The 24,445-nt window shown below is 38.5% G+C and overlaps 1 protein-coding gene across 1 annotated transcript in view; it reads right to left on the bottom strand.

The window, feature by feature from the left end:
* Positions 1–15,322, bottom strand: part of LPIN2 (lipin 2) — a 41,165-nt gene extending 25,843 nt beyond the window's left edge. The window contains exons 1-2 of the mRNA XM_066562183.1: positions 15,216–15,322; positions 1,164–1,364 (exon numbers count right to left, since the gene is read on the bottom strand). Of these exons, the coding sequence (XP_066418280.1) occupies positions 1,164–1,355 (192 nt within the window). The 5' untranslated portion in view covers positions 1,356–1,364; positions 15,216–15,322. The remainder of the gene's footprint in view (positions 1–1,163; positions 1,365–15,215) is intronic.
* Between the last annotated feature and the right edge of the window lie 9,123 nt (positions 15,323–24,445).

The following is a 24,445-nucleotide window of genomic DNA, read 5'->3' as shown; positions in this document are numbered from 1 at the left end:
TTTAACAACCTCTAATTTCAGACACTTGTTGTAAGCATATCTCACTTGCCTAGATGTCAGAAGAAGTACAGATATACCACCTCTTTTGTACCCTGTTGAAAACTGTATTGTAATCTGTTACAAAATTGTTAAGGTAAATAAATTCTTTGTCATCAGCAAGCTCATTAAAATAAACACTAACAAGTGGGAAATCAAACAAAAAATAAACACGAAACTTGCTACTCACCTGGGTTACTATGACAAACATACAACTTTAATGCATGTAATTCTAACTATTGACCTTAAACAAAAAAATGCCCTGACCTAATTGCTCGTTCAGTTTCATTTTATTCTCTTTTTACAACCAAAATATAGAGATAGGGGTAGCTTCCTACAATAACCATTTACTTCTTAAAAGAGCAGAATATAATCCTGAGGGTTTATGTCTTGTTTAAATCAATTCATCTTTTGGTAGCACACCCACATGCCATACACAGTATTCCTTACTGACAGTAAAGTCCCCCTACAACAGCTCCATTTTCCAGCCAACCCAACCCAACTCACTCTCCTGGCATGATTAACAAAGCCTATGGGAAGCGGATGGAAGGACAATCTGCTTGGGTAGCACCATCTCAGAATGGCTGGATGGGATACTGTACCAGGTTCTCTTTCAAACACGCCCACAAAGGAACAAAGCTTCAGTCTCAGTTTTCACTTGCTTGTGGATGTTAATAACTGCATTTTTTATTGCAAATCAGCCTTGAGCACAGCTACAAGAAGCAATATTTATAACAGGTCACCAACACTTAATATATGCTCTGTTAGTCCTTCAGACATTCCAAAAAGAGTTGCTTACATCAGGGATCAGTCAAATAACATTAAGCATTTCTTTTCCAGCATACTTGGATAAGTAAACAAATAGCCCCATGTAAACATTTTAAAACTGTGAAGTCTATATAGTGATATTTGTCTTTTTGCATAGGCCTAGAGTTGTCACCGTTTTTCTTTCACAGTATTTTTGCAGAGTCCTTAGATAACCACAATGTTTTGCACTCTAAAACCACCACCCTGTACAGCATTTATGAGCAACAGTTCTGGACTAAACCAGCCTGCTAAGTGGGAATGTGGGGGAAGGGAAGGGACTAGTTCTCAAAACTTTGTTTTGGCCCACTTTCTGAACTCACCACTTTCTCTTTAGAGCGCAGTACACCAAGCTTCCCGAAGCGGACATGGAAAGGGGAACACTGGTATGTCCCATCCTGCTGCCGGACCACAATGACATCGATGCATCCCGAAAGGGTTGCCTGATTAATGCCTTTGTACAGCTCCTTCACAGTAACCAGGACTTGTCCTGCAAGTTGCCCCACGTAGTTCATAGTCTGAGACTAAGGGAGAGAAAGACAAAAAAAGTAAGTAAATTTAAAACACAGCAGGTTTTTTAATTTTTAAAAAAACATTTATATAGATGAGCAATGACATTTATCAATTACTCTACTGTAACAAGCTTTATACAAATGTTTTCAAGAATCAACAGAACTTTGAGGCAATCCTCATAACACTAAAAGTATCCAGTTATAAAACTTACTCCTAATGCATTATCAACTTGAATCTATGACTAATTAAATACTTCAAATAAAATTCTGAAGGACATCATTTTTAGACCTCAAAGCCTAGATTTAAGTGATGCTTAATAACTCAGATAAGCTAAAAATAAAAATTCATTCTCCAGAGGACTGCCTGTTTAATACAACCAATGCTATATGGAAAATGGAGATAATTGTACATAAGGATGCAAAAAAAAATCTTACAAGTCAGGAAAAGGTATGTAGAACATACTGCATGTAACTCTTCCTTTACAGCTCTGTATTTCAGAAAGAGCTGAGTCATCTTAGAGAAATTATCAAAGTATGTAATGGGAGAAAAGAGATGCATACATTAATAAGATTATGCTACAGTAAACAGGATAAAGAACACAGAATCACTTACTGAAAATTCTATCTAATCAATTAAAAATACTTAAGTAAATGAATGAATTCTGCATGTCTTTCAGACTAAGAATGACTGCAAGTCTTTCAGACTAAGAACACAATTTGAACTAATAAGAAATGGAAGTCCAAAGATTTCTCAGAACATCTGAGCTTGAACAGGAAGAGGAGGGAAAACTGTGAAAATGTTCTGATAGAAACCTAAGTGCAACTCTTCCTCATTCTACCTACCATCTTCTCCCTCCCACCCAAAAGTCTGCTACGAGCTCATTTAAAAAACATCCAAGCAACTGCAGCCTCTGAAGTTAAGGATATTTAAGAGAACAAAGAACCACTGCCAACAAGCAAAACCCATAACACTGAACACATAAAAGAGCCTAAATTATATATATATATTTTTAAAAAGTATTTTGGGATATTATTACTAGAAAAACTCTACAATGATTTTTTTTCCTGTTTGCATTTCTATTTTTATTAGTCATTGAACAAGGTTTAGGATTCTTCTTAATACCTCTAAACAAAACCAGGCTGCATTACAACAGTTCTTCCTACTGATAATGTTTAATTGTCTAAAAAATTCATCAGTTATTCTTTTTTGAGCCTCCAAAGTCTTCCTTACAGTAACACAAGGTATCTTACATTCATCCAAAAGTGACCATTTTTGTGGCATGTCTATACTGACAGAATTGTAAACAGGCAAGAAATCTAAAACTACTTTCACACAGCAGCTATGGAAACATTTTTCTCAATCTCAGGCTTCTCATACATTCCTGAATCATATTAATGTTTTTTAAAAATAATTCCTTCCTCTTCACAAGACTTACAAAGGAAGGTGGAGGGTTTCCAATACAGGTTTAACACTGTTTTGAAATTATCCACAGAATTACTATGCTAGGTAACGTGCTAGATTATTTTTTCCCTGTAGCCTGTTGATGAAGACAAAAAGAACAGACTGTCATTGAGTGAGTCATGAGATTAGGAGGATGGACTCTCTACCAACATTAGTCATTAATTCAGTTTCATCTGTAAGTAGCTTCATATACAACTATAAAACTGATTGCTTGATAGTGAAGTAATAGCTCACTCCTGCTAAAGAGGGAAGGTCTCACTTCAACCTTTCCTCATCTGACCCTCTTAATGAGCTGATTTTAGCTCCCTGACACAGCTGGAAAAAGTCTACCATTTTTTGTTGTTGTTTGTTTCAGCAGGTTGGTACTAAGTTAGATCAGCTCATTAAGCAGAACATGACAAACACCTGAGTCATGAGACCCCGAGCAGCACCAGAGAGCTAGGGGGAAAAAAAAAAGTCAGGGAACTGAACATCTTTTTGACAAGTGAGGTATTTGCTGCATCTCATGGAACTGTAACCCAACACAGAGATGTTACAGTATCTCTGCTTTCCTGTTGAAGCAATTAGTCTTCACCTAATATGACAGTCATGTTTAAACTTAATCTCATGAAAAAAGAAAATCTTTAATGCATAATCATTATCATTCATGGCTCTAAGTTGGCCACTTCCAAGAACTGTCTACAGTATCAGCTTAGAAAGAAAAGTTGATTTTGTGTCACCAAGGAGACAGTATTTGTTAAAATAAATGTTTGACACAATCAGGAATAAAAGTCTTTAACAGGATCCCCATTCCATGTATTTCATTTCAGCAAACAGGACTAGAGAAGTGGAGATTAGCAAGAAATTCTCTAAGATTTAAGCAGTGACTTCTTAAAGGATCAAAATTTCACACCTTCTGCTAAGAACTGAGTTCAGATGATAAGTAACCTAGTTTTTCTCACATACATGCTAACTTGACCATAGAAATTTACCACACAACCCACACAAGACCAAAGCATTCACCTATTTTACACATATTCTTGCCTTTCTGTAGCAAAAGTATCCTGTAGCAATGTTCTCTCCTCTACAGGTATCGGTTTCATTTCTGTAGCTCATAGCACAGCCACTTTTATGAACATACATGCACTGAATAACCTGAACATTTGAAAGTTCATAACCAGTTCACTCTTACATCTGGAAAAGTCATGAACTTTTGTACCCAGTGAGTATTAAAAACATTGCTTATAAGGAAAGTAGCTTTTTATGATCCAAGCCTCAATGTAAATGTTGTTTTGTACATTGCAAGTAAACCAAAGTAGATAAAGGTAATAAACTAATGCACATTATTGCTTACCAGGCTGCAATTCAGCTTTTAACATAATGGTTCACTTTGCAAGATAAACCTGTTATATAAGAAAGTTCAAAATGTAGCAAGAAACCGATCAAATAGAAATGAAGTGTCACTACATACCTGAGAAACACACCATTTTATCTCAAATGTCAATAGAAGCCCAGCTGGGAGATTTTAACATTTGCAGGGCTAGGAAGGGGTTGGAGTTTTGTTTGGGTTTGTTTGTTTTCCTTAAATGTTATTGTATATTGCTGGAAAACTTGTGCTGAACAAGTACAGAATCAGACTACAGCGAGAAAGGAACAGTGTAAAATGTTACTGTGTTAGTTTTTGCAAATGCAATAGAAATATCCTGATCACAGCATAACCAATAAGACAAAATATTTTCTCGTTAATATTTTTTGTTTCACGTTTAGTAACCATTTCTTAAATATCACTGCCTTGAAAGCAGAGAGCAGTATGCCTTCCTAACCTCCTATAAAAACCTAAAAAGCATGCTGATTGCTAGTTTAGAAATTCAGGACAAAAGCCTGATGGAAAAGACAAACTAAGAAAGGCAAGGCAGTAATACTTCACAATGCTGTTTAGTTTTAATTTTTATTTCTTTTAATATCCAGAATCTATACATTGCCTGATGCAGTGAAATTCCAGAACTCTGCATAAAAACTGAGATTAATGCAGCTCACTACTACTTACTCTTCTCAGACAGCAAATTAAAAGGCTATGAATACCTGAGGTATATGAAAGCAGACACATTCTTTGTGACTTCTGAGGCTCCAGAAAGACTGATTTTTGAATATTTATGCAATGCTACCTAGTTTACAAAAATTCTTACAGCTGAATATATTAATACCATCAAGGTAAGTGCAACTGTAATTGGAATGGGGGAAAGAATCTCTATGCCATATCATGAAAATATTTTTTTTCTGGCAATAAGCCATTGCACTGGCAAAAGCTGAAACTGAAACTGCTTTGGTTTTATAACTTTCTTTTACTGAGAGAGCATAAAAGTAAATACAAAATAAAAAATATCTTCTTCAGCAGTTCAATAACTAAAACGACTCCACTTATAAAATACTCAAATCAGTGCAACTAAAATTAACCCTGAATATGCTGTTTGACTTTCTCATGTTATAGCAGTGGCTCTCAAAAATAATAATTAAACACTACTCCACCTCAAAGTATCTGATATGCTTTACATGACAAACAAGACAAAGTTTCAAAACTCATTATCACAACATGCTTACAGTAGCATAACCTGAGCAGGAGGTTTTGTGGATAGGAATTATATCTCTGTACCATTAACAAAGATGCTATTTTAGCTGCCACTAGACCAACATGTTTTCTTCAACATTTTTTTAGTGTTATTCAGTAATATCCATATAGAGGTGCAAAATGTAATCAAAAGTCTGTCCACAATAGGTGTTTTCTGTGCATATGGAGAACCGCTTTAATAATGGTAAACTGCATTTTTTGGGTTCTTAAAGCCATCACCTTTTATATAAGTGCACCCATATGAATGTGCCTAGCTCAACAGGAGAAAAAAAAGAGTGCAAGTTACTCAAAGGCAAGGTTTCAGATTGCTCTAGAGAGCTACAACTTTAAAGGGCACGAATTTTAACTATCACTGGAAAAAAAAAGTTACTTAGAAGCAGATCTTAGCTTCCAGTAGCACAGATATTCATACACTCCATTTATTTTGAGATACATTTAGAGGGTTAAAATGTGCCTAATGCCACATGATGTAAACAGCAAAGAAGTTGTATTTGTTTCAAGAGATTAGGCAGAATAAAATAAAAAACATGCAGAGCAGTGGTTTACCTCAATTTATCTCACTTTGTCTATATTTGCATACATATAAATTTATGAGGCAGAAGCTTTCCTTAAGCAGAGAAAATCTTCAGCAAGTGTTTTACTAGTTTCTATTTTGTACTCTGAAAAAACTGGGGGGGGAAATGACCCTCCCTGTCAAACAGGACCACTGTAGCATCAGCTCTACTCAACAAAAACATCTTTGTGCCCAAGTAAAGATTTTAATTGGGGGTTTAGGATTGCTCCTAGTACTGCACAGAGCAGTTATGGAACAAAATCAGGAAACAAAGTAAGCCTGTTGAATGCCTAATTAAAGTCTTCCACATACTATTAAATATAGGCAGCCAATTTTTATATATTTTAACTGTGTTATAGGAAATTATATACCCATATTTAGCAATAAATCTGTCGAACTCACCAAGATTCCAGAAGGAACCTTTTCATGGGCAGCAACATCACTTCTATTTGAGTCATCTTCAAGAACATGCTTTTCTGAGTTATGCATCTCAGAAAACAGAAAACTAACTTTCCACAATACAGGTAAATGAAAAAATTACATCCATAAGAAAATGTTGTAGCAGCATTGCTTCTCTTCTCATAGAAGCAGAAGAACTATGTAAACCTTCTGGTCTCTTAGAGGAAACTGCTTGGTATACATTCCCACGCAGAATTACGAGTAAAAAGGAAGTGCTTCTTTAAGAAAGCTCACACAGAAACTCCCTCACCAATAGGCTTTGCTTGAAATGTCCCAGCCCCCTTGCGCCCTCCGAGATAAGTGACAACACGGGCTGACTTTGCCATATGTTTGCACTGATAGGTGATGATCTTGGTTTGCATCACATCACATGACTACAGCTGAAGCTCCCATGAAAACAGGGATTTGGTTAATGATTCCTAAGCAAAGTCTACATTAGCTCACTTGGAGACTTTTCACCCACTGTTGCAACTCCAGCACTGGCAGCAGCACTCAAAGTCGTGGTTCAGCCTAAGTCAAGACTGCCTGCTGACACTCCATGCGCTGCTCCCTCTGCTGATGGCGTCACTGGGGCAGCCAGGCATGTTTGATACAGCAAATTTCACAACGCTTCAGGGTCTGCTATTCACGGACTTTTCTCCCTCCTTCTTGAAATTGAAATTACATAATAATAGCAAAGAGACAACTGACGTGGTGTCAAGTTTATACTAAACCATATAAAACCAATGCACACCAAGATGAGCATTTGTTTTCCTGTGGAAATTTTCTTGCTTTCTTCAAACAGAATTGTAAAGCAGTACAATGTGAGTGTGTGGACAAAACACACAAGCTTTTTAAATAACTAGCTCCATGACTCAGAACAAGAATTGATTTTTCATCTGAGGAATTCTGAAATTTATCTAAATAAAATAATGGATAGGTGAAGTAACTTGAGGGAGAGAAGTAGTAAAGAACCAATTCTGTCCCAGAATGTGAGAGACATTCTCTGAGGACCATCAATATTTCCTCAACATCGACAAGTTCTCACCACCCTAAACCCATGCACCTCCTTCCCACCCTCGCTGGGTTACTGTGTGTCTGCTCAGAAGACCCTGGAGGATTACTTCTTGAATTACAAGCTTAAAAAAAATTATCCAGGACTACTATTTATCCTACTACTATTCCTCCTCTAAGTTTTGTAAATTCATGTAAAAGACTTTGATGCAAAGAGAGTGAACCATGTAAGAGGATGCAGCAAAATAGCTTGTAGGTTTCCAAAATGATTAATGAACTACACTCAAGTCCAAAACTGCATCAGTGTCAATGACAAAATCCTAAATTGAGTGTTGGGATTACTATGTCTGCAGTAAGGTTGTAATAAACTGCTACCATCTCTGAGCCCTTTTCTATACATTGAATAAGTTCATATTTCATCTGGCTCTTACAGGAAAAACTAATGGGTTTTTTTAGCAAACATGACAAGAATTTTCATAAAATATTGAGAATTACTAGACACACTCAAATTGTCCTTCCTTTTCATCATTCCTTTATCCTGTATCTTCCATTAAAATATAGAATAAAACATACAGTTATGTGCAAAATGGAAGCAAAATTCATAAGCCAGTGCTTCTTTTCCAACACTACTGACCTCATTTTATGTTGAGACTTTTTTCTGTGATATCTCTACTATTTCAATATTGTTCAGTGTTTCAGATGGACACTATTTTCTTCAAAGCTTATAAGAATGTTTTACACAACAGCTTTTCTGGAATACAGATAAAATTGTGTCACTGCAGTAAGGTAAGATTTAGGCAGGTAATAAGCTTTGCACATTTTGTGAGCCCTCCTGTCTTTTATTTCTCAATATTAATAAAGGTATGTAAAATATAATTCCTGCTGAGTAAGTTTCAGCACTAGGTTATGTACTTACAAGTTGCACAGGAAAATTAGCTTTTATTTTGAAAAGCAAATAACCTCAAATTTGGAAGTGTTACAAGCAATGTTTTCCATGCAACCTTAATGAAGCTCTTAGGTGCAGGTAGGTTTTCCTGTGGGGTAGTCTCAAAGAGCACTTACAAGTTTTCTCTCTAGACTCACACAAGTTAATAATGCTGACCAAGATCATTCAACATCCTGTGCTCTTTGACCTGCTCTTTGTGAGTCTACACATTTTATCCTGTTGCTCATTAGTCAAAATCCCTGATGGAAAGTATGATTCCATTTTTAAAACAAGGTTTCTGCAGCAATTGTCATAATAAATTCAATTGCATTTCATTTAGTCTTATAGCATCTCAGAGATGTAGTATTTTTTTCACCTATACAATGAAAAATTCAGTACCAATTAGGAATTAAACATGCAGGGAAGTTTAGCACATTTAGAACTTGATTTTTCAGATTTTCCCTGTTTCTTTTACCTCTTTTCACATTGCCTCAATAAGCTACATTTGCAGTTGCAAATCAGATTTCTTTTTAATGACCATCTGGGATATGTAAAAGTCTGACCACCTTTGAAAATGACATTTAAGCAATTATTGGACTGTACTGTATAGGAACTGTAGAACAAACACCACCAGAAAACAGCTACAGGGCATTCCCCCAACTCTCAGCAGTGCATACCATTCTGAGTTCTGGAAGGAAGGAAGCACAAATCCTACACACATAGATTCTATCAGCACTCTATCCCAATTCACTCAGAGATCAGAGTAAGTATGCCAAGGAAAACGAATGGACCAAATCCTTCACTAATGAACATACCCTAAGAGATACAGCAAGTATGGGACCTTTGTTCATGTTCCAATTGTCTCCTTCACCCCACCTTGTCACACATAATTTTACCTGCTATCAACCAAGAACATACACCACAGTTCTCAAAGTAAGGATGGGGTGTGACAATTTTTAGTCTCACACCCCATCCTGACACTGGAAAAGGTCCTTTCTCCACAAGGCTCGACTCCAGCTCCAAAATTCCAACACTTCTCTATTTTCACACACTTTTACACTGTGCTTATTAGGGGAAAAAAAAAGTGGAGGAGTTGCCCACTTCTCCTACACAGATTACAAAAATCAGACTGGGGCTGAAAACACTCTTCTGTGCCCAAGTTCTTGGTGCCAGCCCTGGTCTGAAGCATCTGCTTACTGAGGCTGGAAATAAAGCTCTGCTCATTCCACATTGTGCTGAAACACACTCAGCACAACATCTCTGATACTTTTAAGTGCAAAAGTCTATCCATGCTGTATATGAGCCTAATTCAAAGGTTATTAACTTTGCTAAATTAAAATAAACTTTGACATGACTAAAAGAAAACATACTGAATTATCTGCCTGAGATGCATCCTGAAAAGGACACACAAATTTTTTAAAAAGAAAACAGCTAGAATTTTTCCTCTAGCAGAGTGGAAAAATAACATCAAGTGTCACTTATTAAAAAAATAATATAATTGCTAAGATTTTCCATACAAAAGCTGAAGGTACTTAAAATACAACATGGAATTACATTTTTAATTTTAGCAAGTTACACGCAACTAAAAAAGAAATTCTGTTCAACAATGTTGAAAAATACTACTAGGCAGTACTACCTGCTTTTACCTGCAATTCCCAGCTCTCAAAAAAATAAAAACAAACAAAAAAATTTACTATCACATGTAACAACAGCAGATATGAGAATTCAAGCAGTTAACAGATGTTAGAGAAACGATATTGATATAAAAGTAATGTATTGTTCACTAAACTGGTGGTTAAAAATAAAATCAAATTCGTTTTGTACCTATGATGCAATATGGTAAATTCAATGCCTTCAAGATCTCCTGTCAGGTGGAATCAAGAGCCATTTAAATCAAAATATTTTGCAGTGCAACTTAACTACTTTTTATCACTGGGAAAAAAATAGCAAGAAAGGAAATCCACAATTTGTTTGGAGTTAGTGCTTTTGTAATTGTGTCAGCAGTTTTATCAGTACGATCTGCAATGAATCATCTGATTTCAGTGTTACAGTATCTGTCCTTGTATTAATTTGAGCATTTTCTTTTTTAAAAAAGTTACCCTTTTCTTCTGTTTACAAAAGAACATCAGTGAGGACAAAGAATACTTTAAGAGTTCATAACTTGAGTTTTACTGGCAAAATCATTAGTTCATTTAAAAACTTAGGTTACATATACACAAAATGTTCTTATGTACGTGGAGACCTCAACTTCTTTCAAGGTACTGGAAAAAGTAACTGGCTAATCCAAGAGTGCAGCCCTTTGCAATCTGCACGGGCATATCCCACACCACCCCCTGCCACGCTCGATATATTTCCAGCAACACAGACTCTTGTAAGGCCACATCAGCCTTAGCTGAACTTATTTCCAGACATGTAGCACAGAAACCAATGCTTCTGAACAGAAATTCTATCAATCTCCTTTTTGGATGAGATGAGAGAAAGCAGATGAAGCTTTTCCTGTATGTTTCTACAAAACACTAAACATTTCCTTAATAAGCAATCCAGCAATCCCTTATCTTTGTTTCTTCTTTTTAACAACATTCTTTCCAGGTGCTTATCTGCCCCAGGTGCATTTAAATTTTCTTGCAGCCTCCCAGGGTTTAGAAGTCAAAGCAAAAAAACGCAGTCGTGTGCACACATGAAATCTAACTATATCTAATCTATCTATTCATGGTAAATAATTTGGTTACATTTAGAATGGATACACAAAGGCTAGTACAAACCTTCAGGCTGACGAGAACAGAAATAATGCTTATTCTGAGAAATACATATATGGAATACTTAAAGAGCTCTAAATATTGCATCTATAAACAAGATACCTTTTTTCCCCACTTGATAAGACACTTGATAAGATTCTCCATATTGCTAAACTCATGAACATATACCAAAATAAAGCAATATCCCTAAATTTAATTTGCATAAGACTTGGCTGTATCACCAACAAGTTGGGTAAGAATGCTAGTCTTACAGAATTCCCACACAGATGTATTTACATGAGATGTTGGGAAGAGAAAAATTAGATACAGCTGAGCAAAGTGGCATAGGCTTACTCTTTGAGCAAAGCCAATCCACTGCATTATTGAGCTGTAATGACCACAGAGGTCACATCTGGCTGAGGGACCTGCTTGCCCCTAGCACACAGCAGCGTCTGCATCGTCTACATATGACACAACACACCGGTGTAGTGGCCTCACAGATCTCTTGTTTGTGTTAACAGGCATACTTTTTCCTTCAGAGAATGAATGGCTTGAAGTCACCACTAAGTACTTTTCTTCTTTAAATCACTGTATTTCAGTTCATATCACAAACTAAATTCTAGTTAGCCAAGGGAGTCAATTACTTCCATTTCTAATGGAATCACAGCTCCAAGTCATTATCCGAAGCACTTATTTGAAAGAATTTTGAAAAAAATCCTTCACACATTTCCTTTAAAAGGCTTTTCATAACCATCAATTCAGAAGAAGTGTATTTCCTGAGGAGACAGCTATGCAGTCTAAAAAAAGACAGGTAAACCTAGAGACACAGCCTAAGACCAGCTTAGCTGGCTTCAGCCACATACACCAACAGAACTATGTCACCTAGTACACTGCAGACTTTTCTATTATTACTTTGCACATTTACATTTCTGGTATTGAACTTCAGCACTCTGGATAAAGAAATGGGCCGATTCATCAGCTAAAAATCTCAAATGCTCACTCAGTGCATACAGAAGCAATGAGGAAGTATCCCTTAGTCCTGGGAAAATAAGTGACTCAGGACAACTTCTGACAACTAATGTCAAATTACAAATTACATTAGTGCAAAGGTGAAAGAAATTGATTAAAATATTTAGCTAGGAAGGGGAAGCTAGCATCTTTCTTTGATAATTCCCTTGGAATAAAAATACAAGGAAAAAAATCTCTACCAAGTGTGCTTAAGCTTTGTCCACAAGCAGAAAGACAATCTGACTTGACTAAGCATGACAGTTTCATATTAAATCAGTCTGCCTGCCCAAACTGAAATGCAAGCATTAATGTAACAACCAAGATGAGAGAGCAGCTAGGCAGATTAAATGCATTTTAAGTGCCACATTCTTTGCAAAAGCACCAACATTTTTTACTATGCTTAAAGTGGATAATTCTATTTTATAACTTAGGAAAAAAACCCTCTGCTTACCTATGTGATAGTGAGATATGTCCAGAGATGACATCTTTGTATTACTGAAGAACCTTAAACTGTAACTTCAACAAGACCATGAAGAACATTCTCCAGATACAAAAGTCACAGGGATACAGTTTGCTACTATGCTATGTTCTCAGAACGTGCCCAGTATGGGATGAAGACATCTAATCTATACACTTCAGACTTGCATTTGATCACAAACACACCACACACTGTTGTGCATATGCCTGAAAGCTTCTTCACTGCGGATATCTGTAACACACAGCACTGAATCTCACACCTTTTGAGACAGTTACATAAGAACGTATTGCTAAATCACGATACAACCAATGATGAAAATTTATTTCATAAATAATCCAAAGCTATTTTTAAAAAGTCCAGTTTGTTGGAAATTCTAACTTAAGCACAGATTCTGCGTTCACATAGAGACTCTGAGAAACTGTTTTCCTGTATGCTGTGATCTTGCACTTAAAAGATGCAAGACTGGAAAACAAAAAATTGTGATTAAGACTACAATTGTGATCTAGACTATTAACTGTGTAACCATTTTCCAGGAAGAGAAGCAACAACTGCAACTAAATTAACCTCTGGCTTTGACAAAGGTTCCCAAAGTGGCTTTGAACAAAATCCTTTCACCTCTATCTGATCTAGGTTGCAAATTCTCTGAGGCCGAGACCAAGTCACACAGCATGCAATGCAAAAAAGAGCTGCTCGGGGCCTCAAGGTACATACGGAGGTGTCAAGTGCCCTACGTGCAGTTTGGATTTCCCCTTAACTGATCAAGACTTTACACCAGTGGAAGGAAACGCTAGAGGCAGAGAGAAAGGACATAAAATTCACTGCACTGCAAACCTGAAGCATTTTATGTGGAGGTCTTCCAAGTAAACAATAACAAAGAATTACAGTAACTTTTGCAACAACCCAAAATATTAAGAACCAAGAAAAAGATGAAGTATTAAGTACCAAGAATAAATTCAAACACCATCTCTGTTACAGGCCACTAAAAAACTCAAACTTTCTGATATGCTTAACTGAAAAGTTATGATACAAGCTTAAAAATTAATACTCTAATTGCTGACGAGAGCCATTCAGCACTATCCTAGTTATTCCTACTGCAACTAAGAATAAGACCAGATAATACAGCATTTCAGTCAAAGTTCCTGGCATCCTGAGATTATTCAGAAACATTTGAACTTCAGCATATCTGTTTAATAGTGTATTATATAACAGTCATATACTTTTACGGAGCACTTTGCTTTACACCATTCAAGTAAAGAGGTCTTCCTTGATTTTTTTAAGGGATGGCAAAACTCTTTACATTCCTGTATGTTCTGGAATGCAAAGGAACTGTAGCAGGGACTAGAAGTAAAGGAACAACTTTGGGCCCTGGCTGGAGCTAGCTGCCTAGTCTGCGTACAAAAAAAGTTGCTAATGTATCCACGAAGTGATAGACATTCCCACACTTAAAAAAAAAAAAAAAAAAAGAGAAGGCATTTCGTGACTTACAACTAATGAATACCTATACGTTCTTAAAATGCATGTAACACTACGAATTTTTCTTCTATTTTGCAAACATTAAATGCTCAGTATGCAAAACTGTCCCAAAAATTCTTGTGAAGTGCAAAAATCCCAACCAACCAAAGAAAACCAGAATAGACCCCAAGGAGTTGTATTTTAGTGATGCTTGTGGGTTCCTTACAATCTGGGATACTCTATAACAACTAAATTTTATAAGGTTGTCTGTCATCTTCTCTGACAGTATCCTGCACAATACAGTATACGACTAACAAATACCTTCTTGTAACAACAGTGGTATTTTGTTTGGGGTGGGGAAAAAAGGGAACCAGATGACGGGCGTGTACAAAGTGCAGCCACAACACAGGTATATTTATGACATCATTTTTCTGGATGGAAATGCACAGGTTTATACAGCCTACTGCCCTGCTCTATCAAAAATCATTGATGCCTGCTTACATGTACTCAGTAACCACTTCAGGAGAAGAAAAACGCAGCTCACACCAATTAAACCAGACACACACCTGGCAAGACCCCAAAGAGAGGCACACAAAAAACTGAGGGCAGCGTGGCTCCACTTCAGTCTCCCCACACCAGAGGGACAGACGCGGGAGGCAGCGGCGGAGCGCCCGGCCGGAGCGAGAGTTCAGCGTCCGGGTTTAGGGGAAGGCTCTGGGCAGCCAGGCCAGGCCAGGCGAGGCACGGCACGGCACGTATCCCGGTGTGCCAGAGCGGCACCGCCGAGCGCGCCGGGAACACCGGCGATCCCGCCACCCCCGGGCTGCGCTGGAGCGGCGGCGCCGGCTGCCAGCCCCGCTCTGCCCAGCCGCACACCGGGCAGCCGGGACACGGCAGGGGTGATTCCCCTTCGCTCCGCCGGCCTGGGCTGCGGGGAATTGCGGAGCGCTGGCAGTGCCGGCCGGGCGGCCCCGCTCCGCAGCGACGGTTCCGGGGAGGTTCTCGTGGTTCGCTATGGGGAGCGAGCCCGGGCCGGCAGCCGGGGCAGGGCCTGCGCCGCCCTCCCTTCCCCTCGCTCTCCCTCCTTCTTTCCCTCCCTGCCCGGTGGCCGCCCGGGCTCGCCCCGCACGCCGGCAGGGACACCCCGCGCCGAGCCGAGCCGCCGACAGCGACAGCGGCCCCTTCACGCTTACCTCGAGCGAGGCCCGGCCGGAGCCGGCGCCGGCCGAGGAGGGACGGACGGTGGCTAGACGGAGGGATGGAGCGGGGGAGGGACGGACGGCAGCGGGCAGCCGGGGGAGCCGCGCCCGGGCGGGTGCGAACTGCGCCAAGCGGCGGCCGTTGCTGCAGCGCGTGCACGCCCGCGCGCGCTCCCGCTGGCGGCGGCGGGCGGCGGGGGCGCGCCTGGCCCGGGGAGCCACGTGACCTTGGAGCGGCGCCGGGTAGGAGGGGGAAGGGGAGGGAAGGAGGCGCGCGTGCGCGCGGCCCCGTCAGGCGCGGCCCCGGTTGCACGTAGCGCGTCCCGGAGCCTCCCGGCGGGATCCCGCCTGGGCCCTCGGGAGCGGGGATCAGCAGCCGAGCCCGCTCGGGAGCAGCTGCTTATAGCCATGGTCGGAGCCGGGGCTCAGCATTTACCACCCCGTGACAGCGCGGCGGAAAAGACGCGCTGCCCTCACGGTGTTTGCCACTTCATACGTCCCTCGCTGCATCCTTCTTCTGAAAGTTACCGGCCCACCCACAGGAGGAGGGAAATTTTTATTTTTTTCGTATACATATACATATCCTTATGCATACAGACATACATAAGTCATATATGCGTTCTGCCATAGTATATCTATATCTATATCTATATCTATATCTATATCTATATCTATATCTATATCTATATCTTTATATCTGTGTCATCTATCTATATCTCATAGTCCCAAGCTGTGCCCGAGGAGATTTCAGATGGACATTAGAAGGATTTTTTCACAGGAAGGGTGGTTAGACGTTGGAATGTCTAACCCGGGGCGTTGGCAGAGTCACCATCCCTGGAGGTGTTTAAGGAAAGACTGGACAGTGGCACTCAGTGCCGTCCATGGTCTGGTTGAGACAATGATATTTTGTAGGTTGTAGTCGATCTTGGAGGTCTTTTCCAACATAATTTATTCAGTGATTCTGTTTTATATTTATTTTGTAATGAAAGTGTAGAATTGCAAAATCAGAACATGTCCAGCAGGCTGTGTATGCATTTCAGGACAGCAGCTTCATTTGCCCATTGCTTTTATGATTCACACCACTGCTTGCTGCAGTCGGTTTGGTGATGTGTTATTATTTACCTGAGTCACGCTATTGCCCAGAGGCCCCAGATGATGCCATGACACAATATGTACTAAACCATGGTAAAATTCTCACTTCAAACAACTTGCACCATAAAAAAGGGTAAAGAAAAGGAGAAGCAGCATAATTGGAAATACAATTTGGGTTTCACAAATGTAAATTTTTATCACTATCCATGTTGCTTCTTTATTTTATTCTTCCATTTTTCTACCAACTACTACTTCCTCCACCAGACTGTTGACAAAAGTTTGTTAAAAGTGGGGCTTTGCCCCACTTGGTGTTAGAGCCATTTTAGGTTTTCACATAGGTTTCATGTTGTTGTCACATAATGAGAAATCAGGCTGGTCAGCAGAGCATTCAGGGCATCTGACAAAAAGGCATCTTAGCATGCAAAGGGATATATAGACAAAATTTATTGTGATAGTCTATGTATCTCATAAAAGATGCCTGACAATCTTTTTTTATCAGTGCTACACAGAGATAAGATCTGTTTATTCATCTGTACCTCCTGGGACAAGCTGCCTAAAAGATTATAGCCAGTGAGTTTGCTTATTTGTAGATAATATATTTAAATCCATTTGAGCATGGAACTAATACAAATCTATCCTTGCATAATGTGCAGGCTAGGATTTGAGGAAACTGGTTCATGGAAGAAGGCACAAACACTGAATTACATGGATAGGGTGACTGTATTATGGATATGTAAAAAGGGAGGTCAGATTTCACACCTGCCCATTTAGATTATGTTATTGTCATGTCAGGAATTCTGAGTCAATCTTGGAACACTTTCCAGGACTCTGGATACATGGAAGCAACAAAGAGTAATGGAGCAATTTGCCACCCTTCAGCACTACCATTTTTCAGCTGCAGCAGTTTTCTGAGAGGCCTCCTGTCTGAGTATAACATTGCAATAATAATTACCTAGCCACATTAGCATAACATCTGTCACAAACACACAGTCTGCAGATCATTTCCCTGCTTTGCTGAGTTCCTTATTTGGCATCTTTGTCTCACAGTTTGGGAGGGAAACCTCTCCAGCAATTGCTCTAAGAGAGTATTTTCATTTGTATTTCTGTGATCTTATCTTTGCTGGTCGTAACAAGAAGTTATTTTTTTTATTGGATGGGATTCTCCTTTTCAACACCAGGCAGCCCTGTTCACAGGGAGATAAGAGGGGGCTAAATCTGTTCTATGTCCTCAAATATTGACATTAAGCTAAATGCTATTATAAAAATAAGCCATAAAAATCTTTCCTTGAAAAGGGGTAACAAATGGGTAGTTCATACTTTTCTGTTTCAAACCTGGAATAAGTTCTTCTGAGTAAAGAGCATTTATTTGAAAACACAGTGTCTTTCTTCCCTTTAGGTAACATTTACCATTCCAAAATTATCACCTCTGCACAATCAGGACTATTGAAGCAGGCATCCCTCAGTATTCTCCTTTTGTATTCTTTGCTCTTTTGCACTTACACATAGAAGATTACAATCAAGCTGTAGAATGGTTTTCATTTTCCACAGCTGTATCTATAAGTGGGATTGGTTTCTGTTGTGAATGTTGTGAAGTGGTGTAGCCAGGAGCTCTCTACATCGAGGCACCATTTGTGGTCCTTGTTGAACCAGCTCACTGCTGGTTAATCCAGGGCCTCCAGGGCAAGGTAACCTGCTACCTCACTTGTGTTCATTTTGCCTTTTCACCACAAATGTCACTATTGTTTCTCCCATCCGGGAGAGGGGAGGGTGTGATGAGAGCAGCTGCTTACTGGTGTGGTTATTTTGGTGGAGGGGAAGCAATTTGAAAGTGTTACCCAGTGCCATATGTAAATCAGTGGCTCTCTGGCTCTTCAGCTGGAGATCCTGTCTGGCAGCAGCAGTGTGTGAGAGGGGTAGCCTGCTTAGGGCTACCTGCCCATAAGGCAGAAAAAGAGCTGGCATTAGTGATGAGTTATAGTTCTGTCATTTTGCCTGTTTGTATGCATACAACACTCAGAAGAAACCACTCTCTGGAGCAGTCATTTATTCCATACCCACCATCAGCCCTGCTCATACTACAGCAGACAGGATGATATCTTACCCTGTAAACCTATGAGAATCCTTATCTTTGCCTCTTAGTCACGACCAACACATGTCCCTCAGAAGCATTTTCCATAACATCTCTCAGATCAGAATGACATTATGACAGGATGTTATGATTTAGTGAAGTTTAGTTTTATTTTTTATTTCCATTTAAGAAACAAAAAACCCAAAAGAAAAAAAAAAAGAAAAAAAAAAGGAGGTAAGTTAACAGCAAGGATTCAGGGCTGTAAGGAACTGTATCCTGATGCACCAAAATTTTTAAGCACATCAATAGTCCCAAAAGTTGACGGACTTTTGTGGAGAGTTAACATATTTGGTTAAGCCAGCACACTCAAATCAAGTCTCATATAAGCAATATTTCTCCATTCTTTGTCAGCCATTAGCAAGTGTTTTACAAACCACTTTCTGATAATAGATAATTATAGGATTTCAGGCCTTCTGTTAAGAAGTTCCTTATCCTTGCCAAAATCACAGCCTAATTAAGCAGGAGGTTTTATTCTGGTCCTGTTAGGGTAAGTGATGAAATGGTGAATGGAAGTAACTGTGTCAAATTGGATGGCAGAAGATGCAAGATTGGGAAAGAAGGAAGGAAAGGTGTTTCATTTGAAAGCTTGGAGAAGGAGATTGCATGAAAGAGCTCTCCCATAATGAAATGGGAAGTGAGACAAGGGCAAAAGTCAGCAGAAGATTGCACCCAAATCTGGGGCCTTCCTTCTTCTCCATCAGCCCCTTATTGTCTCTCCCACAATGCCTTTATAAGGCTTTACCTTTAGAAGCCCTTGTGAAACTAGAGTTTTTTCTAACATTTTTCTCTTTACAGCTTTTGTGGCTCTTTTCCCTGGACAACATTTTGCTTCAATTCTTAAAACTTAATGTCCCTTTAGCAAGACCAAAACACACAAACAATCAAACAAAAAAATGTGGGGAAAGACTTGTTGCAGGCGTCTGTCCCCTATAAGTGCCCTATAAGATTAAATGGGATGTCATTTATGCATTTACCTTATAGTAGCTGTTCAAGGGCAAAGAGCAGAAGTGCAGTCTATGCTAGTTTAAGGATGATCTCAGTTTACATCCAGCTGCTTCAAAGATTATGGCTTAATGTATTACCAAATTATGTCTGTCAGTCTCAGAGCACAGACAGATCTTCCTCAATAATTGGCTAACAAATCCAGAAGAATTCAAGGGCAGCTGGAATCACAGTGCCTTTACTGCAGTGGAAGTCAAAGCCTATTCTTCTCCTCCTTTTTCATCTTCAAAAATCATCCTTTCTGGTTTTAGAAGGTGACTGGATAATATAGCTTATTGCAACACTTTCCCTTGTTAAATACAGTTATTATTACATGAGAACATACATTTCTGAAAGAGTTATGAACTTGAATATAAAGAGTAATGTGTGCTGAAAGGGAACGTGTAGTTGAGAAATAAGAAAATAAAGAGAAGTGCACTTCAGATTAACATGGTATCCAGTGCCTGAGTTTAAATGTAGTCAAATGATTCTGTGTATTTGATAGGAGCTCCTGTTGCTACAGAAATAATTTGCACTCTATCGTTGTGTAGTGCACAGAGACTGAAACAATTTTTCATACTTATAATGGAGAATAGAATATAAATAATACATTTAAAATGCAAGAAAGAAATTATTCAACCACAGTAACACAATAAGCTTTAGCATACTCAACAGTTTTGTTAATATTTATTTTGAATATTTTGTTACATAATTGTGAACCACCACAGCTTAAATAATCAAAATAAAAAAGGGAGGGTAATCTTTTGTATGTTTATCTCATTACTGTGCATAACTACACTATTCTTCTGGATAGCAAATGTATTCCTGTAGAACAATACGGATGTGATTCCATTTCCAGCTTTATGAGGAACAAAAAAGCCCCTAACTCTAGTGCATTTTAGTTTAAAATTTTAAAGCTATTTCCAGTAGGTTTTAATTGAAATATCAGGAAAACAGTGATTTTTCTTGCAGCAAAAAGCTAAGACCTGATTCTGCTACAATGACACCAAAGAGAAATCTGCTATTGGCTTCATGGTGAGAAAAATGGGCTTTGTAATCTGAGATTTGGGACATTTTTAGAACATTCTTCTGAGATCTAGCTAGATTTCTATTAAAGCTAATGCAGAGACCCCTGTGGCATTCTGCAGGAATTGGATCAGGCTCTCAGTGGTACAGTCTGTTCTATTTATAACTTACTCACTGCTGCTGGTGTTCATGGCAGACAGGCTCCCCACCCCAAGGAGCTGTGCGAGGTGATGGATCTTTACAGATGGAAGGCAGCTTGAAATAATTGCCAATGCAAAATGCGTGTGTGAAATTGTGTGAAACAACCTGCAGCTTTGTGCTGCTTTTGAAGGGCCACTCTGTAACTCTGACAGAGTGCTAGAATTGCACATCTCTAGATGTTTATCATTTTCTGTAATAATTGCATAAGAAACTACATGCATTGGGGTGTCCTGCCATGGAGATGCTCCTTACTGCATTTCTCTGAAGGACCTATGTCCTTCACTGCAGGGCTATAATACATAGATTTAGAAAAAGATGTGATGGAGAACTGAATCAAGCTCAATGTCAAACACTACCTAAGTGTAGTTGGATGATTTTAGTTGTAGTTCAGCATGCTTTTAAGTTTCTCCAACACCATTTTGTGTAGATGTCATCATTTTGATTTCTACAATTTTTTTTCTCTGTTGCATCCTGCATCCTTCTGTCACTCACTATGGACCATCCAAGTTATTTAAACATTATTTACAGGAACATTATTACCCTACTTGCCTACATATAAGTGTTCTATCCAGTATTTCAACCAGCCAGAAAATTTCTGTTGGTTTTAAAAAGAGTTGAATAGAATCCTATTGGAATTCTGCTAGAAAGAAATTAATTTCTTCTCATCTGGGATATCAGTGTCCTGACTTCTGTGCATTTACATGCTATTGAGACTCTTCGCTTTCTTATGCTAACAGTTCTGTAAGGATGGATTAGAAACTGGTATTTCTTGTGTTTTCACACAAGAAATGTGTGTTTCTACACACATTTCTATTTCTACATTAGTAATAGATCCAGCACCTAGAAATACCAGTGGAATTCAGTGCCCTTTCATCAATAATCCCTCTGGAAAAAGACAATACAATATGATCGAGTCTTCTTAGAGTTTAAAGCAATATGAATATCTTCCTAGTAATTAAAATATTTTATTTTAATTTCTTAGGTTTTATAACTTCTGGTCACTTTAAAGTGGAACTTATCTTGCATAGCAACAAAATAAATTCTGACCTTTATTTTTATTGGTTTGTTTTTCAGCTTGAACTCTGCTTCTTTCATGGTATCTAAGCATTTGCAAATGAGTCATATTTTCCTATATCCTCAGTACATAAACATGTGAATGAACACAGTAATGAACGTGGATGAGCACAGCAATGATTTAATGCAGAGATTCTTGCCTTGCATTTATTCCTTGCTTACATGACCATGAAGCTACATTCTCTTATAAGAAACCAGTGGATTTGATGATAAGGAGTGGATGAAGGGATAGTCTTGGGCAGAGCCACTGAGGAAGAAGAGCAGTGGGTTTATCAGAAATCTGAGTGCTGTGGCAAAAATTGTGGACGAAAATTAGCATTTGGGGGTAGCTGATACTTCATGGGTTAATGATTTATCCACAGTAACTCATGAAGGCTTTAATGGAGAGGACTGGAAAGCAATCATGTGAGTCTTGGTGATAAGAAATGGCCAGATGTGGTCCTAGTCCACCTGATGAAAAAGATTTGCAGGGAAGAAACTTGGATCAAAAGAAAATTACTTATGCCCCCCTGCATTCATAGGAGATAGTTCTGTTTCTGGAGTTCTTCCACTGTGTCCAGACTGGTCATGGGGAAAAGTAGAGCCCCCATGGCATGAAGAGGACTGTATATATCATTTCCTTGAAAATGTAAGCAGCATCTGCCTCAAGCTGTGATGGCCTATAAATATTGATTAACACATCTGTGTAAATGATACCAATATTCCTTTACACTGTAGTAAATGTGTCAGTTCTAGACAGGATTTGCTGTAATGAACTCTGCTTATAATGGACATTTTTTAGTAATTAAATTCACATTGACAGTACATGAATCATTATTCAGATACTTAGAAATTCCTGCAGTGCAGTGCAGTTATCTGGTACTGAAACATAAGTGCCCATCTACTATGCATTTAAATTTAAAGTTAGGAAATATTACAAATGCTACACAAAAAATCCTATTAATAAACTTCTGTGTTAAAATATTATGGTTAAGATACCACTCACAAAATCTCAGGTTGAACTTATTATCCTGCTGGTGATAGGATCACATTCTTCATTCAAGTTCAGTGGGGTTTACCCAAGGCTGCTTTTTCTGGTGTTTTCTTTCCCTGCTTATCTAGAATTTCTGTGGGTTGAGGAACCTTTTCTGCTACTCCTGCCTTTCCAGCAGTCTTCTTTGCTGCTTGCTGGTTGCTTTTTGTATCCTTTTCTGTTTCCACAGGGGGTACTTCATTTGGATCAGGTGTCTCTTCTGTAGCAGTAATTTCTTCTACATGTGTCTTAATAAAATCTGATTTAGGAGAAGTAATAAAATTTCTGAGTAATCCTAAGTAACAATATTTACTGTGCTCAGCAACATTTCTTTCACATTGGTTATGACCTTATCATGTTCCTTTCCTCTTTCCCTACCCATATAAAGAGGTTCAGTATCACACACAATATTATTATTTATTATGGAACCAAAACCAAGCCCAAGTCTTTATGTCTCTAATTAAAACTATTTAGAGGTAGATACTGGAAAACATTTACAGGTACAGAAATAATTGTTTCCTGCTTAAGTCACCTAATTTCCAGGACTGCTCAGAACAGTCTACCATACCAGTAAGGCAAGAGAGGAAGGAAATGCTGTAAAATATTTGTTCTTGCCTTAGGAGCAAAAAAGTGGGGGAAATAAAAGTATAAAAATGTTCTGTTAGAAATTATATAACATGTATACACCCTATATACAAAGAAAAAATACTTAGGCAAAAATATGTAAAACAAATGTTTTGATATTGTCAGAATTTAAGACTGATTTGGAGCTAAAATGCTGTATATGGGAGAGATGTAATTGTGAAGAATAAATCCTTGTCCAAATAGCAATTCTACAGGTAGATTCTAAAAGTACAGTAAAATAATATACAAGTAATACATGAGAATGCTGAATCACCAGAGAGCTTTTAATTTTCTACCCTTCCTATAAATGAGACCAAAAATGGTCACTTATAACTCCAACTTTACCATTCAATATGGACATAAAATAGGGAGAGAATAATTTATTAATCCCAAGTAGTGGCTAAAAGTCAGGGTTTTCTAAAAGGCTTAGGCATTTAGGGTCCCTGAATTAGCAAGGTCTTATTTTTGGTGAAATATTAAACATCTAGCTGCTGAAATGAGTCTCACTTTGGAAAATAACACCATCTGTGTATGAATACATGCTTACAAAGTCTTTCCTCTGCATCCAGAAATTTAGAAGTATTTATTATGACTTTAAAATCTTCCATCATCCAGGTTAGTCAAGGTGACAACTTGCAGTGGAAGTAGAAAAGGTAGTTTGAAAATATTGATTTAAATCTCTTTCATTTAGGCCTAACCTGATAATTCATAATTTGCATCTGTTGTTGATTAAGAGCATCTGTACTGTAACCTGGATTGATTGGGACCTATGAAATATTGATTGGAACAGACAATTAACTCTGTAACAATTTAACAATTTTTTTCATTAGAACAGAAGACTCCAACAGTGAAGGCACTCTTACCTTTCTTTCCCCCTTCCTTCTGTTTGCTTGCTGGCATTGCTTTTTTCTTTTTAGATACAGTTTTATTATTTTGATTGTGTCCTTGGACTGTGTCAGTCTGTCCTGACACAGGCATCACAATCACCTGAAGCAAAGCAAGAACAAAACGTGCACAAGCAAGACGTGGATGCATCACAGATTCAGCCTGAAATCCCTATAACTGAATGCCTGGAAGTGATCCCTT

This window comes from Molothrus aeneus, chromosome 1, assembly GCF_037042795.1.
Source record: "Molothrus aeneus isolate 106 chromosome 1, BPBGC_Maene_1.0, whole genome shotgun sequence".
Classification (NCBI taxonomy): Eukaryota; Metazoa; Chordata; class Aves; order Passeriformes; family Icteridae; genus Molothrus; species Molothrus aeneus.
This window is presented reverse-complemented; position numbering and strand designations above follow the sequence as displayed.